General features: G+C 41.1%; 2 protein-coding genes across 2 annotated transcripts; one reads left to right on the forward strand and one right to left on the reverse strand.

The window, feature by feature from the left end:
• LOC130911147 (claudin-4-like) lies at positions 1-5,733 on the forward strand. The gene is made up of 2 exons (XM_057828907.1): positions 1-657; positions 3,005-5,733. The coding sequence occupies exons 1-2, from the start codon at positions 322-324 to the stop codon at positions 3,344-3,346; spliced, it is 678 nt and encodes a 225-aa protein (XP_057684890.1). The 5' UTR covers positions 1-321; the 3' UTR covers positions 3,347-5,733.
• LOC130911146 (ribosome maturation protein SBDS-like) lies at positions 5,248-16,872 on the reverse strand. The gene is made up of 5 exons (XM_057828906.1): positions 16,534-16,872; positions 16,279-16,408; positions 15,956-16,156; positions 12,951-13,115; positions 5,248-6,560 (listed from the first exon to the last, which is right to left on the reverse strand). The coding sequence occupies exons 1-5, from the start codon at positions 16,662-16,664 to the stop codon at positions 6,435-6,437; spliced, it is 753 nt and encodes a 250-aa protein (XP_057684889.1). The 5' UTR covers positions 16,665-16,872; the 3' UTR covers positions 5,248-6,434.
• Between the last annotated feature and the right edge of the window lie 11 nt (positions 16,873-16,883).

Raw genomic sequence — 16,883 nt, forward strand, 5'->3', positions numbered from 1 at the left:
ACAGTAATAAAGGAAAATTTGCGAACCCCTTTGTCGCAGACCATTGCTGAAAGCCCTTCTTTGTTCGTTTAAACAAACTTGCACATTGTGCTAAAAAACAAAACTTCTCCTTTAAATCAGTTTCTTCCCAGTGAGTAAAAAAGTCCACAGAGGATCTTTTGTCCTGCCTGCCGACTGATTCTATCAGGAAAAGTCAGATTGTTTTGATACGATGTCAGAACAAACAAAGAATTCCTCTCGGGTGGAGCCTTTCTCTGCTCTCTAACCGGTTTGTCATGGCAAACACGGCCTGACGGTGGTTGTCAGGGTTCCACTGTCGACATGCGCAGGCATCTGGAGCTGGCAGGCCTTGGTTTGGCCCTTTCCGGGTGGCTCTGCGCCATTTTGACCCGCTGCACGGCCTTGTGGACGGTGATCGGCACCGTGGACAACTCCACCGCTAGTCTGCCGGTCTATTGGGACGGGGCTTGGCTGGAATGGAACCACTGGGACCTGCTCCAAGACGGTCAGCTGCACTGCTCCTTTTATCAGTCGTTATTGTCGCTTTCTGGAAGCTTCCGAACATGGAGGGCACTCATCATGGCGGCGGTGGGTGCCGGGGCTTTTGCCACGTTGGTGGGCGCAGCTGGTGTCATGTGGTTCCCAAAACGGGGTCAGGTGAGTTAAGCTAGCATCAGAGGATTTTGAATACCCACATACAAGGGTGGGACAAAATAATGGGAATACCTAACATTTTGGCATCATAATTATTGAACATAATTGTTAAAGAATGGCACGAGGAACATTTTAATGAAGTTGAGTGTCTCGTATGGCCAGCAAAATCCCCAAACCTCAACATTATTGAGCATTTATGGTCAGTTTTAGAGTTTCAGCTAAGGCGTCCATGTTCACCGCCATTGTCTCTAAAAGAGTTAGAGGGTATTCTAACTGAAGAATGTCTAAAAATTCCTTTGGAAACAATCCACAAGTTGTATGAATAAATACCTCGGAGATTTGAGGCTGTAATTGTTGCAAAAGACGGACCTACACCATATAAAATTAGTTTTTGTTGATTTTTTTTTTAAGTCTTTCCATTATTTAGTCCAAACCCTGCAGAAAACACTTTGCACTAAAACATTGTTTCTGACTGAATTGACTTGTCCTGTATGGAATCACAAGAATGTCAAAATTGGTGGCAGAGTGGTTAGCACCACCACCTCAGTCCTGAGATTGTTGGTTCAATTCCGGTTCGATTTTGTATGTTCTCCCTTTGCCTACATGGGTTCTCTTCGGGTACTCCGACTTCCTCCCACATCCCAAAAACATACATTGTAGGCTGATTGAACACTCCAAATTGTCCGTAGATGTGAGAGTGTGCATGAAGGTTGTTGCCCTGCGACTGGCTGGCAACCAGTTCAAGGTGTACCCTGCTTCCTGCCCGTTGTTACCTGGGATAGGCTCCAGCACCCTCCTAAGGATTGGCGTTCAGAAGATGAATAAATAGAAAGAGAAATAAAGGAATGAAGATATAAAGGTATCCAGGGTGTCCCACAATTAATGTCACACCATCCAAGCATCCATAGCATGAAAACAACAAATCAAACAGTCACGATTTATTTACAGATGTATTCCGCCTTCTCCCTGAGACAGGCCCGCAAAGTCCATGTTTATCTGCGGCAAAACTAACTATCAGCAGTTTCAGTGAAAAAAAACTGGTCATGCTTGCAAGCATATCAGAATATTGCATTAAGCGAGATGCATACTGACTTCAGTGATCTTCCAGGAAGAGACTAACAAGATGGCGCCAGCAACGTCCGAAGTCATTCTGACCAGAAAGGTCCGAGCTGCCTGGTCCAAGATCAGTGACTGTGATCAACAGTAACAGATAGCCTCTACTTTTGAGAAAAACCTAACAGTATGAATTTGCAACCCTGTTACTGTGATCATCAGTAACAGCTAGCTTCCACACTTGAGAAAAAGCTAACATAGTACAGATTTGCAACCCTGTTACCTGCAACCCTTTTACTGTGTTAATCAGTAACAGCTATAGCTTCTACTCCTGAGAAAAAAAACTGACATTAGTATAGATTTGCAAATGTTTAATCAGTGGTAAAAGCTTTTACTTCCGAGAAAAATCTAACATCAATACGGATTTGTAACCCTAACTGTGATTCGCAGGAAGAGCTGACATCAATACGGATTTGTAACCGTTACTGTGATTAGCAGTAACAGTAACTTCAACTCTGAGAAGGCGCTAAGATTAGTACAGATTTGAAACCGTTACTGTAACAATACGTCATGGCTAATTTATACTTCCGAGAAATGCTACTATTAGATTTAAAATCCTGTTATTGTGATACCTATAACAGTTAGCGTCCACTCATGATAAAAAGCAAACATTAGTATACATTTGCAGCCATTACTCCGATCATCAGTAACAGTTAGCTTCTACCCTGAGAAAACTCTAACATTATGGATATGCACGCTTCTTAACGTGATTATACTGTAAATAACAGATAGCTCTAACTCCTGCGAAAACACTATCAATAGTAAGAGTTAGCTTCTACCCTGAGAAAACGCTTACAACATGGATATTATTCACCCTTCTTATTGTGATTATAAATAACAGCTAGCTCTAACTCCTGTGAAAACACTAATAGTACAAATTAACTTTTACTCTTGGCGAAAAAGCTAAAAATAATAAAGATTGGCAATCCTATTACTGTGATGACTTGCTTCTACTCCTGAGAAAAAGCTAAAATTGTTAGATTTACAACACTGTAAACAGGACTTGTTTAAAAAACTGAGCTTCTACTTATAAGAAAAAAAGCTAACTTTAGTATGGACTTGCAACCCTGTTAGTGATAATGCTAAATATTACGATTATCAAATGAATCAAGCACGCTTTTTTTATATGGATCTGCAAACTGACTTTGATGATTTGTAGCAGAAAACCAGATGCGTGAAGGCTTATTTTTCCAAGAATGCTGAAGCCAAAATATCCTTTAATTCTTCAATGACCCAGGTCAAGGTGTTCTCCGGGGCAGCGTACATCTTATCAGGAGTCCTGATTCTGATTCCAACCGCCTGGACCTGCCACCACACCAGCCAGCCGCTGGAGGGAGCGACGCACCTGAAAAGGGACTGGGGACCGGCGCTTTACTTGGGATGGGTCGCCTTTGGGCTCATGATGGTTGGTGGGGCCGTGCTCACCACGCTGTGTCCCACCACTGAGGAGGTATCAACCAGGGCTATTGAAGGTCCGACACCTCCATACCCTGAGGATGAGGTGATGCACCCCCTCAGCAGTATCAACAGGGCCACCTTTACACATAACCAGTACCAACATAGATCCATGCCCGTCTGACGTGCAGGATGCGGGTATCCATCCTTTAGTTTTCTAAAGGGCTTGGCTTTGTTTTGTGAAGGTGAGTTGAGTTTGGGCTGGATTTGTCACGGCTCAATCAAAGGTCAATAACACTGAAATGTGCATGGAGGAATATCTAAGGCTAGGTTCATACTACAGGTCTTAATGCACGAATCCGATTTTTTCGTTTTTTCCCACTCGAGTCAGGCATTAACTTGTCGGTCTGAAAGGGACAAGTCGCATAGAATTGGACTATTTCAAATCCAATCTGAGTCACTTTCGTATGTGGTTCAAATCCGATCTGAGTCACATTTTTTCAGAACGTGACTGGCGGTCTGTACTGTCAAGACTCCCAAATCGGAATTCATGCAGCAATTACGTCAGCAAAGAGAAAGAGGCACGGAGGACGGCAGCCATGCAGGCTGCTTTCAAGCACGAAGCGGGCTTGACCAAGCGGGTCTCTTTGCTGATCTCGGACTGCAAATTAGTGCGCACGCGTGATACTTGAACTGTATCAGTGAACAAAGGCAGTCTGAACGGGCATGCCAAAAAAACAGATATGGCAAAAAAATGCATTAATTAAGACCTGTAGTATCAACCAAGCCTAAGTCTGCTATACTGTGAATTCCGTTTTACCGTTATAAGCCCTCCCACTCAAAATGGATTAGACGTCTAGAGCTATCAAGAGTAATGAAAAATGAGCATCAACAGCCAGTCCTCTTAGTTTTTATGAATTGGATGTCTCTCGTTGTCAACGGCAGGCAATTAGTTAAACATGGAGGACCAAATGGGACAGAGAGAAATCTATAAACACATCTTTAAATGTGTCATTAATTCAAATTGGCATTTAATAAATGTTATTAAATGTGTCATTAAATCATTAAAATACAAGCTCATTTAATGTAAAAACATATACCGTAATTTTCGGACTATTAGCCGCCGCCCACCAACTTTGACATGAAAACGGCATTTGTTCATAGATAAGCCACACTTGATTATAAACCGCAGCTGTCCACATTGTGTTATGGGATGTTTACATCAAAAGATATTGATCGGTAACACTATTTGACAGCGGCATCATATGACTGTCATAAGACCAAATGAACCACCATGAAGCTTTGAACCAATTAGCTGCCAAGATTCATTGCTTCAAGAAGGTTCATTTGGCCACCACTGCTCCCTTGGGGGGAGACAGTCAACCTCTACTGCCACCTGCTATTAACACTGTTGTTGTCCATGCCTCCTAGCATGCATTGCAGCGCTACAGATGTTAATTCAATCAAAATTCATGTTCTGGGCTAAATATTTCTTCAGTTACTGTTCCAGTTGTTTCATTATTTGCTAGTATTTGGTAACACTTTATTTGACAGTGGCGCCATAAGACTGTCATCAGACAATCATAATTATGACATGACACTGTCATGAGCATTTATGAATGCTTATAAAAGATGTCATTTAGTGTTATCTGGCAAATTATCTCACCTTTGAATGGATGTAAAAGATCCAAGCTGGACATAAATGGCGTGAGTGACAGAATTTGCCGGATGACACTTAATGACATAAGCATTTAGTAATATCCAAGATAGTGTCATGTCATAATTATGACAGTCTTATGACAGTGTTATGACGCCGCTGTCAAATAAAGTGTTACCTATTAACCCATATAAATCAACTAATTAGCTACATTGGAGTACAAGCCGCAGTATTCAAAATGAAGGAAAAAAGTAGCTGCTTATAGTCCGAGAATTACGGTATAAATGTTTTACTATATAACGACCTATTTCATGGACATATGTTGCTATGTTGTATGAATTTTATTTTATTTTTTATTGAACTCATTGGCTGCCATGGATGACACAAGATGCCCAAGTCATTTTACAATTTTTGCAGATATTGTATTTTATTTATAACCCCCCCACCTATAAATTCAATTTTGTTTGCAGGATTTCTTTTTTTAAGCAGAATTTTACTTACCGTACTTTATTTCACTTTTTTTTTGGCCACTTTTTTTTCCTGAACAAAATGTCATGATTTTATTTTAAAAGCAGATTTTCCCTTGTTTTGCATGATTTCGCTTTTTTTAAGCAGTTTTATTTTTTTAAACCTCAAGTCAAAATGGATTGGACATCTAAAACAGTCATGGGCATTGAAACATGAGCATCCACAGTCTGTCCTCCAAGTTTAAATCAATTGGACGTCTATCTTTGTCAATGACAAGCAATGAGTAAAATACCATGAAATGCATGTATTGTATGGAAAAACACTGAAATTGTGACTGTTATAATTGTATTTATTTCATTTTTCTAATGTGAAATGTGTCACTAGAATGTACTGTTTACCGTTTACTTAAAAAATAAGGTGTTAATAAATCAGAATTATTGATAGAATTCGGGTATATTGTCTCCTTCTTTATTATTGTTGTTTCTTCTACAAGTATTTTTGCTCCTAAAAGTAGACCATTATTCTATTCAAATTACATTTTTGCAACATTTACACTTAATATTTCCTTAAATTACAACTTCGCCATCATTCATATCATGGTAATATTTGTAATTTTACAGTCATGAAATATATTAATTTTTCCCCAAACATTACTTTATTCTTTTAAAACGACTTTACATGTGGAATTCTTTACATATAGTTTGTTGGCTCATACACGTGATTTGAACATTTGTCAATGTCGTAAATACACATTCTGTTAATAAAGTGTCTTTTTTTTCTTTCCATGGTGCGTGAGTGACTTAATAAAGATTTTTCTTAACCAAACGGTGCCATTTAATTAAAATATAAATGTTATTAACTGTCTTGCTGCCATTGACGGCGCTAGACATCCAATCCATTTTGACTCAGATGGGCGAATTAACATTTGTTGGCACTGAAAAATGAGCTTTCTTAGCTAGTGCTCTCAGTTTAAATGAATTGGACATCCATTGTTGTCAGTGGCAGGCAATCAGTTAAATATGCAGTTATATTTATCTGTTGTAATTAAAAGATAAACGGGCTTGTAGCGTTGAGATTAAACATACAATAGCAGTTTATTGACTGAATTAGTGGCAATGGTCTTTGTTTTTTTTTCTTTAAGATTTTGTTACAGCTTCTCGTCACCTTCCTCCACATCCTTCAGACTGATGACCTCCACAGAGCCTCGACCTTTGGTTTCACAGCGAATCAGCTCGCCGAGCTCCCTGTAGCAGCCAGGATCCACCAGACACACCTGAAAAAGAGAAACAAATCAAGTAGGGGTGTGATAAAATATCGAAATGGTGATATATCGTGATACTTTGTATCCCAAAAGGTTATCGATATGCTCCTGCCAAGAATCGAGATATCGTTTTAAAAAGGTGTCACTGTTTAAAAAAAAAAAAAAAGGAACCAACAAGTTTCTACCAAAATCTTCCACCATAATTGTGTCTCAGGTAACTGTAAAGGCCGAGTTATACTTCCGTGTCAGACCTGCGCCGTCAAGGAAGACCCGAGTTACGACCCTGCGCCGTAGCCTGACGCGCTCCTCTCGAATTTTCTAACCTTCACGTCGCGTAGACGTGTATGACGTGGCGAAAACGGACTGTGATTGGTCCGCTCAGACTGTTGTTTCTGGTTCAGCGCGAAATCACCGCCATTGTAGAATAGAATCAAACATTTTTCTACACGCAAAAATGGACCAAGCCGACGGGAGATTCATCGAAGAGCAAGTCCCGTCAAGACATTATTATGATTGCCAAATGGCAAGGTCGGCGATTAAAAAAACAAAGAAGAACCACCGAGACGTGTGTGTTCGGAATCCAGTGGCCACACGAAGCGGTGACCCAGTCGGCCAAAAACTGCCAACTTTTTATCACTTTATGTCGTATTTTTGGTTGGTGCACTTCATCATTTATTGTGTACATATGTTTGCTGTGAGTCTGTGACTTATTCACGTGTCACACTTCAAGTATATGAAGAATAAAGCACACATTTGGTGTCAAGAGTTGTTTTGATCTTTAATTTTCAATAACAGACAGTTCACACACGATACATCATCACTGGTTGAGAGTGCCTCGGTGCTTTTTATGATAACGTTAAAATCAAGGCTCCCAACGCAGTTTGGGAAGTTCCATAGACGCCAGAAATCTGCTATGGCTTCCCACCGGCTGGTTGTAGGACACGGCAAACAAATCAGGCTGGAGGGCTTTGCAGACCTTGGACGCAGTGCACGACGCCAGTTTGAAGCTAGCCGCCACAGCTAGCTCTCTCCACCCGAACTCTGTGTGCGGCATCAAAGGTCGGCCAGACCGCCTCAAAACCGTCATCTGCGTCGCCTGCCCCTCAACATTTGTATGTTCAACATTTATTCAATGTTGATGAGCAGAAGATTTATATTCAAGAGTTCCATCTTGCATTGTTTATTTTTTCTCCGTTAAACTAGACTAGCGGAAGTCAACAAGCATGCCCCAAAACCGCACAAACATAACGCCACACCCCTCTAGTGGCTTGGCGGTGAATTACAGAGCAACGCGTTCCCTCACCGCAAAACTATCGAATGTCGAATGACGCCGTAGTCGCTGCGCCGTCACCGCAACACGGGAGTATAACTCAGGCTTAAGGCTGCATTGATGGTGCTCGACGCTCAATTCATTTAGACTGGGAACTAGAGGTGGGAATCATTGGGCACCTAACGATTCGATTACGATTCAGAGGCTCCGATTCGATTATAAATCGATTATTGATGCACCACAACCCTCCCCTCCCCCCGCTTTTAATTTTTTGTACACTAGTTCCAAAAATGGTTCAAAAATCCTCTCAGGCTAAACAAACTACTATTTCAGTATCAAGTTAACAGTTAAAAACTGTAAATAAAATACTCAAGTCCCCATTCTGTATCGGCAACTTTAAACTACATTCAATTAATTTAATGTTGTGAATTAAGTTTAAGTTTTTAAAATTGCTCCCGTTATTCCATAATTTCCCTTCTGTCTACCTTCGACGTGAAATTTTTAAAACGGTTTCATCATTTAAAAGATAGATTCAAGTCAAGATTTTGCCAATTTTTTTCTTTTTCTTTTTAAGATAAAAAGTAATTAGGTTCGCTACAACAGTGCCTTACAGTGCTTTAAGACAGTGCTTCTCAATTATTTTCTGTTACGCCCCCCCCAAGGAAGACGGAAATGTTTCGCGCGCCCCCCGCCCAAACTCTCTGCCGCCACGGTAAATAGTATCATTTGTAGGGGTGTGCCATCTTAGGCACCCCACGATTCGATTCGATTACGATTCAGGACGCCACGATTCGATTTTTAATCGATTATCGCGATATCGTCTATGATCGCGGTTATCGCGGTTATCACGATTATCGATGCATCGTGCAGCACTGATTACTAAAGCAGCCAAGCAAATTTATGTCCATTATTTATTTAAAATATCCTTATGATTCAACAGGAAAGATGGAATAATGCCCATACAACAAAAAGCTGCCCTTAAGCTGCTTTTTTATTTATTTCGTTTTACAAGAAAGTGCAAAATGCTTAACTATTTTAAAGGGAGTACTCATTTCTCTCAACAATGCAATGAAATTTACACTGGTGGAATGAATTCGACATTTTCTGGACACAAACAAAGTGTCTTTAGAAATAAGACTTCTTTTAACCAATATACTTTGTTTTCACAGTGTTACCTCTTGGAGTAACAGGTGGAAATCTCAACTGGTCTTGACACTGCTACACTCACACTCATTACAGCGCGCGCACTTTCTTCTCTTTCTATTTCGCATGTTTGTAGTGTTACCACTGTACTTTATCATGGTTTTACAAGTTCTGCATATGAAATACACGTTAGCGAATTAGCTCATTAGCTTAGCGCTCGGCGCTAACTATTAACATCTCAAAAACAACAACAATAAAGGCTAAACAGTACAAGAGGGTTCTTGTACTCACCTCTTATAGATGCACACGGGTCTTAGCAACACACTCAGGATATTTTTTTTAATTGAAATGCCTTAAAACTACAGCTGGTCATCTGAAAGGCAAGGAGCAACGAGCAAAGAACTATCTCTCTTCCCCTCTCGCTCTAAAAATGCGCACAAAAGCGCGACCGGCTTCTGGTCCTGCCTGCCATATACACAAATTTATTTTCCAGTCTTTTAAAAAGGAGTAAATCTATCTTCCAGTAACTGGGAGCATCCATCATAACGTTGTGTGTGCGTCCGTTAACGGTGTCCGGGCCGCAGACGTGTCTTGAATTTCGTTTCGCTACGAGCGTTGTTAGGAGTGAAAATAATCGTTTTTTAACCTTTATGAATCGTAATCGAATCGTCACGTGTCGAATCGCGATGCATGTAATAATCGATTTTTTGGAACTCCTCTAATCATTTGTCTATAAAATTACTATTATAAGTACGCCTCTGACTAACATTGTGTCCTTTTTTACGATTAAAGAAGAAAAAAGTAACATATCAATTTATTATAAACTTTTTCAACGTTGTTTTGTTTGTAACAGAAAATACTTAACTCGCATCAATTTGCCTGATTAAAAAAAAAAAGTTACATCCAAGCTGTAAAAATACACTCAAGGTACATTTTTGACCATTTGATACTGAAAAATAAAATGTAATAAAATCAGTAAATAACAAATTCAAATTGATTAGAAACATTAACTCATGAGGACAATATGCCAAAAAATTTGACCGAAAAAACAAAACTGAATAAAAGGAAAAAAAGTGTCTTTGGACAGAAGGACAATTTTTATTTTTGCTGCTCACAGTATCACCTCCTTTGCAATGGTGTGGGGTTATTTAGCACTGAGCATGCTAACAGTGCTCACTGGTTTGCTGATATAACACGGACAAAGCGGGACGACTGTTGGCAATATTCGGCACGTTTTCGCTGAAAAAGACGTGACGATCCCAAGCCGAAAATGGCACTTCTTGGGCGGAATCGTGAGACCCGGAGAAGACAGTGGGTCGCTGCTTGAGTCCGGCCGGAAAACGGCTTTCAAAAACGGCGCACACTTCTTCATATCTGTTTTCTGTGTGCTCTTGTTTAGTTCAAAAATACTGCGCACACTCTGAAAATGAGAGCGCCACTGCCACCCACTGAGTGGATGTGCAAGTACACGTTATTCTACTACGGCAAAAAAAAAAAAAAAAGAGCATGTTTCCCGAGGTCACATGTGCCACCCCTGGCATCGCTCTGCACCCCCCGGTGGGGGGCGCACCCCACTATTTGAGAAGTACTCATTTAAGATGGCGCCTGTTTACTAGCGCGGGAAAGTGTCATTTCGCATCTAGTTCTTGGTATATGATCTAACACGGCCGTCGTTTGTCATTTCACATCTAGTTCTAGATATAGACCCCACTCACATGACGTCACAACCATGCCTCCGCGCCATATTGTCCGTCAGCTCGTCGTGTTTACGCATTACCGCTACGTAAATTCCTCCTATTATGGCGTGTTTTTCTGCTCGTTAACATTAATAATCAAAATGGTGAAGGCGTGTGTGGCGGTTGGTTGCAGTAACAGAGAAGATAGACGGAGAGACTTGAAGTTCTACCGTATTCCGAGAGACCCGGAGAGGAGAGCGAGATGGACTGCCGCAATTCAACGAGAAAACTGGGCACCAAACGATCACCACAGATTATGTAGTAGTCATTTTATATCTGGTAAGATGCATTTAATATATATTTAGAGGGTTTTGGGCTGACAACCACAATTAAGATCATTGCGAGGCTAATCGCCGACAACATACAGTTTCAAATTGAAGATGTTTGTTTCTTCCGCCATCATTATTTTTTGAATAATATTTAGCTGGTACCAAGTGAAAGAAGCTGGCCTCGTCTGCGTATCATCAGTTAAACAGGGGTGTCCAAACTTTTTGCAAAGGGGCCAGATTTGGTGTGGTAAAAATGCGGGGGGCTACCTTGGCTGATTTACGTAGAACAATATATTTAAACAAATTTTAGCAAGCCCTTCTGTGTGTCACATTTGCTTATTATTATTATTTTTAATTCATAATTTCAACAATCTCGCCTTTGTGGCGTTCTCTTTTGACACTCGGGCTCTTGCGAAATACTGCTGCTGTGAAATTAAACTAGCTTCAAGTTGCTAAATTTCTCGCTGCGTATCTTCCCTGTAATGTTGTACATGTCAGCGTGTCTTGTTTGGTAAAATCGCGTCACATCGAACTCTTTGAAAACAGCGACTGTCTCTTTGCAAATGAGGCAGACACAGTTGTTGAGTATTTTATTGAAGAAATAGTCCAATATCCACCTATCCTTGAAGCGTCGGCCATCGCAGTCAACTTTTTTTTTTTTATTGATTGTGGCCATTTTAGAAAATTGGAAGTAAAGGGTCACACGGGGTAATGTTGCTTAACGTGCTGCTCTTAAAGTTTTTCAAAGTTTCGTGAGAATAGGCGGAGTTTCTGTGGACAAGATAGTTGTAGATATCAGGGTAGCAGATGTCAGGCAGAGACGGCGAAGACAGCGGGTCGAAAAATATCGATTTAGGCATCAAATATGGATCTGGCGAATGGATAGACTGAAGCTTTTCCACATAACGCCTTTTATGCAACGCATCCAATGAGTTTACAGTGTCTGAAAGCACTGGGGCTTCCATGAATTGCACTATAAATTGCACGATAAATTGAAACCATTGACAATACGGATAAACACTGACGGACAATATGGCGGCCGGATACAGCGACACGTCATTCTGTGACGTTCGTGAGTAGGGTCTATATGTGATATCTACCATAGCCGTATGTTGCCGTATATTTGTAGCAACTAGCAACTGGGCGCTGTTTGTAGCGGCTGACGGCCGCAGTCAGGTATTATTGTTTTTTTTTTTATCTAGCGGCATGAGATGAACATGATATTTCCTCTCGGTCCGTTCCTCATTGCGTCTCGAAGACCGAATTGACTGTGTTTTATTTCCGCTTTACCTGGTATAATTCAATAATCGGAATTTGGATGTTTGTGAATCACTCTCGAATCTTCCACGGCCGAATCGCGAATTATCCAAGAATCAGAAATTTCGCACGCCTCTTCTGGGAACGTTTATTCATTCGAAACCAGAGCATTTACAGTTATTCTGTCTGATTTTACAGGTAATTTCCTGTTGAGTTGTAGTCACTCCCTATTCATTTGGGTGATTCCCAGGTCACTTCCTTTTCTGTAACTCAAAATAAGCAGGAAGTGACCCATAAAATACCCCAAAATCATAAGGAAGTAACTGAAAATCAACTGGCCCAAAATTACCTCATTGCCTGGCATTGGCTGTCACTGACGGCCATAGACGTTCAATCCATTTGAAGTGGGAGGGATGGCAGCGAATGAACGAATGTTCATTCGCTGCCACCCTCCCAGTTCAAATGGATTGGACGTCTACTAGTCATAAACTCATTCCAATTCACAGAAGAAGCTTGTTTTTCTGTTCATTAGTTGTTTGTAGAATATCCTAGAATGATTTCCTGAGCAATGTATCAATAATCGTTGTATCGCCATATCGTTAGATCGTTATCGTGAGTTTTGTGTCGCAAATCGTATCGTATCGTGAGGTACCAAGAGGTTCCCACTCCTAAAATCAAGCATATTCCCTTGACGACATTGAGAGGCAGGGTGGTCGGCCAAACTCACAATCTCAAGGTTTTCTTCAAAGTCTTCGCTCTCGATGACCTGTAGGAGAGGTTTGACCTTCTCCTTGAGCCGCTTGGCCTCTTTGCCCGGGAGCAGGAGCCGCAGCCTCATGTGGGCCCGCTGGATCTGCATGGTTTCCTTTAGCTGCTTGATCACCTCCAGCGCCTGCAAGTAAGACAAAACAACGGCCTTTAGAATCATAAAAACATCAAGTCCATGCAGGGTTTAACCCAGTACTTTATAAGCCTGACAGGTCGCCGGGCTTTTCTTGCCCAACAGATAGGCTAAAACTGTGGAGCAAAAGGTTGATTCTCATGAAAGCTATACATTACGGTAATGAAGAACATTTACCAAAGCTGGATTAAAGTGTACATGGCTCTAAAAAGCATGTTTATTTCATTTTCAATCAAAAGTCACAATTCAGCAATGTCAGGACGGGAACCGAGTATGATGTCAATCACCTGTAAGTGTGGATACATACCTGTCAAGTTGTACGGTTTCGAGCACTTATTTTCAAATGTGTACGCCGTACGTTCAAAATCTGTACGTTTTTCGTGCATTACGTTTTTTTTCTCCGTTCGGATTTTGTCACCGTTTCGGCAACGAGACAATGTGCGTTACTATTAGAGGTTAGATTTTGTGCCCGAACCCGAACCCGACCCGACAGACATTCGGGTCGGGTCGGGCCCACATTTTAAGCATTCACGTTCGGGTCAGTTCGGGTCGGGCCGCCATGCCGGACTAATAAATTATTTAAAAAAAAAAAAAATGGAGAGCAGGCTCTCTGTATTGCGCTTCTGCTTGTGCGTGTGCACGAACGCCGTGGCGCCGGCCGCTTTTTCATTTCCTTGTCAGAGAGGCGCGTCCATGTGAGAACAATATCCCACACACTCAGAAATATGTTTAACAAACTTTCCCAGCGTTATTTCGTTGTGTGAATGCTTTGATAATTCTCAAAAAAATATGTAGATTATTTAAACATTAAGAAAACTTGCGTTTTTTTCTGCCAACTCGAAGAAATGAAAATAAATTGCTGCTGCTGCGTTTTTTCCGCGTCACTCAAAAAAAAAAAAAAAAAAAAAAATCGGGTTTTTCGGGCTCAGGCCTGCAAATCTAGTTAAGTGATCGAGCTCGGGCCGGGTCGGGCCTCAATACCAGCGGGCCGTGTCGGGTCGGGCTGGATTTTTTAGGCCCGAACTAGGCTCTAGTTACTATGCCTTACGTTGGTTTAATGACGCGAGAAAAGTCAGAGACACTGAGAAATGCTTGTTGTGACGCTGTAGCAAACGCGATGCTAGGCTAGGTGGCTCCAATATTTCCTGACAGTAGCTGACAGCCTACAATCTACACCTAGGTATCGCATGCATATAGAACTACATGTGAAATGACACACTGGTAAACACAGCCGCCATTTTAAAGCAGTAGACTTCTCAGAAAGGCTCTGTTGTAGTGAACTTTCCTAGCTGACCTAAGTAACTTTTCATCTAAATTACTACTAAATCGGCAAAATCTTGACTTGCATCTATCTTTAAATGATGAAAATTTTAAAACTTTCACATGTCGAAAGTAGACAGAAGGGAACTAATGCAAAAACGGGAGCAATTTTGATGGTTGATTCACAACATTAAATGACTTCCAAACATAGCAAAGGTTACTATGTTTTTTTAAATTTTTGTAAATTTATTAATTTCTGTGTGGCGCTTTAGCTTAAGAAAATCCACCAATAAAGCTTTTGAAAACCGTTCATAAGAAAAAAAATGTTTCATTGAGGTACAGTGGGGAGAACAAGTATTTGATACACTGCCAATGGGAAAACCCATTGGCAGTGTATCAAATACTTGTTCTCCCCACTGTATTTCATTTGTAAAATACATGTTAAAATCTTTGGCATTGGGATTGCTTTTCTCTTTAGCACAGGAATTCTTTCTTTAAGAAAGAAAGCTGACCAATACACGGGGTCTCAAAGGCAAATTGCTGTTGGATTATCTTTAAATACCCGCTACTTTTTGAGCAGAATTCTAGCTTTGTATAGGCTAATGTTCCTATTGTTGAAAGCACAAAAGTGTGTAATAAACAACTGGCAAATTTATATTTTGCATTTTGTTTTTTCCTGTACCGAAAATGAACCGAACCATGACCTCAAAACCGAGGTACGTACCGAACCGAGATTTTTGTGTACCGTTACAACCCTGAGATACTTTACATCCCAAAAAGTTATCGATATGCTCATGCCAAGAATCGAGATATAGTTTTAGAATGGTGTCAATGTTTAAATTAAAAAAAAAAAATTTAAAAAAATCTTCCATCTTCTATGGCAGCCATTGACGGCACTCGACGCCCAATCCATTAAGACAGGGCGAACGTTCCTTCGAAACCATAGCATCCGATTTTCGGGGCATTTACAGGTCACTTTCTGTTGAGTTTGAGTCACTGGCAATTCATTCCCGGGTTGCTTCCTGTTCAGTAACTCAAAATCAAGACGAAGTGACCCTGAAATACCCCAAAATCAACAGGAAGTGACTGTAAAATCAACAGGTATGGCCTAAAATGGCCCAAAAAAGGACTTTGTTGCTTAGCTGCCACTGACGGCCATAGAGGTGGGAGGGGCCGGTTTGAAGTGGGAGGGGTTAATTCGCTGCCAACCCTCCCAGTTCAAATGGATTGGGAGTCTACTGGTGACAAACTTACAGCAGAAGGATGAAAATAGTTTGTTTTTCTGTTTGTTATTTTGTAGAATGATTTCGTGACCAATGTATGGATAATCGTTGTATCGCCATATCGTGAGATCATCGTTATCGTGAGCTTTGTATCGCAAATTGTATCGTATCGTGAGGTACCAAGAGGTTCTCACTCCTACTCATGATGCATTAAAATCCGGGGGGAGCTAGCCCCGGACTGTACGGTCCTGTTTGGACTGTCCTCGAAACCCCTGAATGAGTGTGTAGGTGCAGCTTTGTTTTTTTTCCCCCAAGTAGGTGCTGCACATGCCCCAACTACATGTTTACCTGCTGCTTGGTGCTCTTGTTAGTGTTGACCGAATAATGGATATCCTTCATGCCGCGCTCGATCAGGCTGACAGTGTACGGCCTCTTGGTGTCGGGGTTAACGCACTTGTCTGCAACTATGGTGGCGATGTCCCTGAACATAGTCTCCAGCTGACACTGCCGCTCCTTGTCTGACACCTGAAGCTCCCCTTTGGCTAGAATCTGTACAGATTGAAAATTAAGGTGATGAAATTCATTAACAGAGACTGCCGTTGATGGACGACTGGACGTCCATCGCCATCATTGGCTGTGAATGAGTGAAGATGTAGGGATTGTTACTGTACCAGCTTGCAGATTTCTGTCAGGTTATCTGTGCCGAAAGCTTTGACCAAATCGTCCTTTTTAGCCACCTGCCCTTTAGAGACATTGACGAAAACTGAATTTGTCTGCAAAACCTCATCCAGATCTTTCTCCCTGCAGACAAAAACACGTGACATTTTTACCTTTAACATTTGGCTTGCTTCGGTTCTTGCTTTGGCTAAAAGAAAATGGTTGATATAAACATTTTGAGAATGTAGGGCAAATTAAAATCAACTTACGCCCCAGAACGCCAGCTGAGAACTTTGTTCTTGTAGCAAGCAATTTCGAAGCGTTTACCTCCTTTCTTCATCCGCACCACCGCCACGTTCGTGAGGCGTATTTGGTTCGTCGGTGTGAATATGTTGGACATGTTCGACGTCTAACTACTAATTTTGTTGAAAATAAAACTGTTGTCAAAACAACTCCACGTCTGTGACGTCCTTTTCCCTGTCTTACAACAATTGTAGTCCGTCAAGAAACCGCAACGGTAAGCTAGAGTTCCGCCTTGGAACCAACCGAACTACAGTACTGTGTTTAATAACATTTAATAAAACTACATTTCATTAACATTCAGTTACATTCTTATAAA

This window comes from Corythoichthys intestinalis, unplaced genomic scaffold, assembly GCF_030265065.1.
Source record: "Corythoichthys intestinalis isolate RoL2023-P3 unplaced genomic scaffold, ASM3026506v1 HiC_scaffold_23, whole genome shotgun sequence".
NCBI classification, from domain to species: domain Eukaryota; kingdom Metazoa; phylum Chordata; class Actinopteri; order Syngnathiformes; family Syngnathidae; genus Corythoichthys; species Corythoichthys intestinalis.

What these genes read in the sequence shown, in the direction of transcription:
- LOC130911146 (XM_057828906.1), bottom strand. Translation starts at nt 16,664, where the DNA reads ATGTCCAACATATTCACACCGACGAACCAAATACGCCTCACGAACGTG. An exon ending in TGACAGAAATCTGCAAGCTG is followed by an intron (nt 16,157 to 16,278) that starts GTACAGTAACAA and finishes CAATCTGTACAG; the next exon opens with ATTCTAGCCAAAGGGGAGCT. An exon ending in TTGAAGAAAACCTTGAGATT is followed by an intron (nt 6,561 to 12,950) that starts GTGAGTTTGGCC and finishes TCTCTTTTTCAG; the next exon opens with GTGTGTCTGGTGGATCCTGG.
- LOC130911147 (XM_057828907.1), top strand. Translation starts at nt 322, where the DNA reads ATGCGCAGGCATCTGGAGCTGGCAGGCCTTGGTTTGGCCCTTTCCGGG. An exon ending in GGTTCCCAAAACGGGGTCAG is followed by an intron (nt 658 to 3,004) that starts GTGAGTTAAGCT and finishes TCAATGACCCAG; the next exon opens with GTCAAGGTGTTCTCCGGGGC.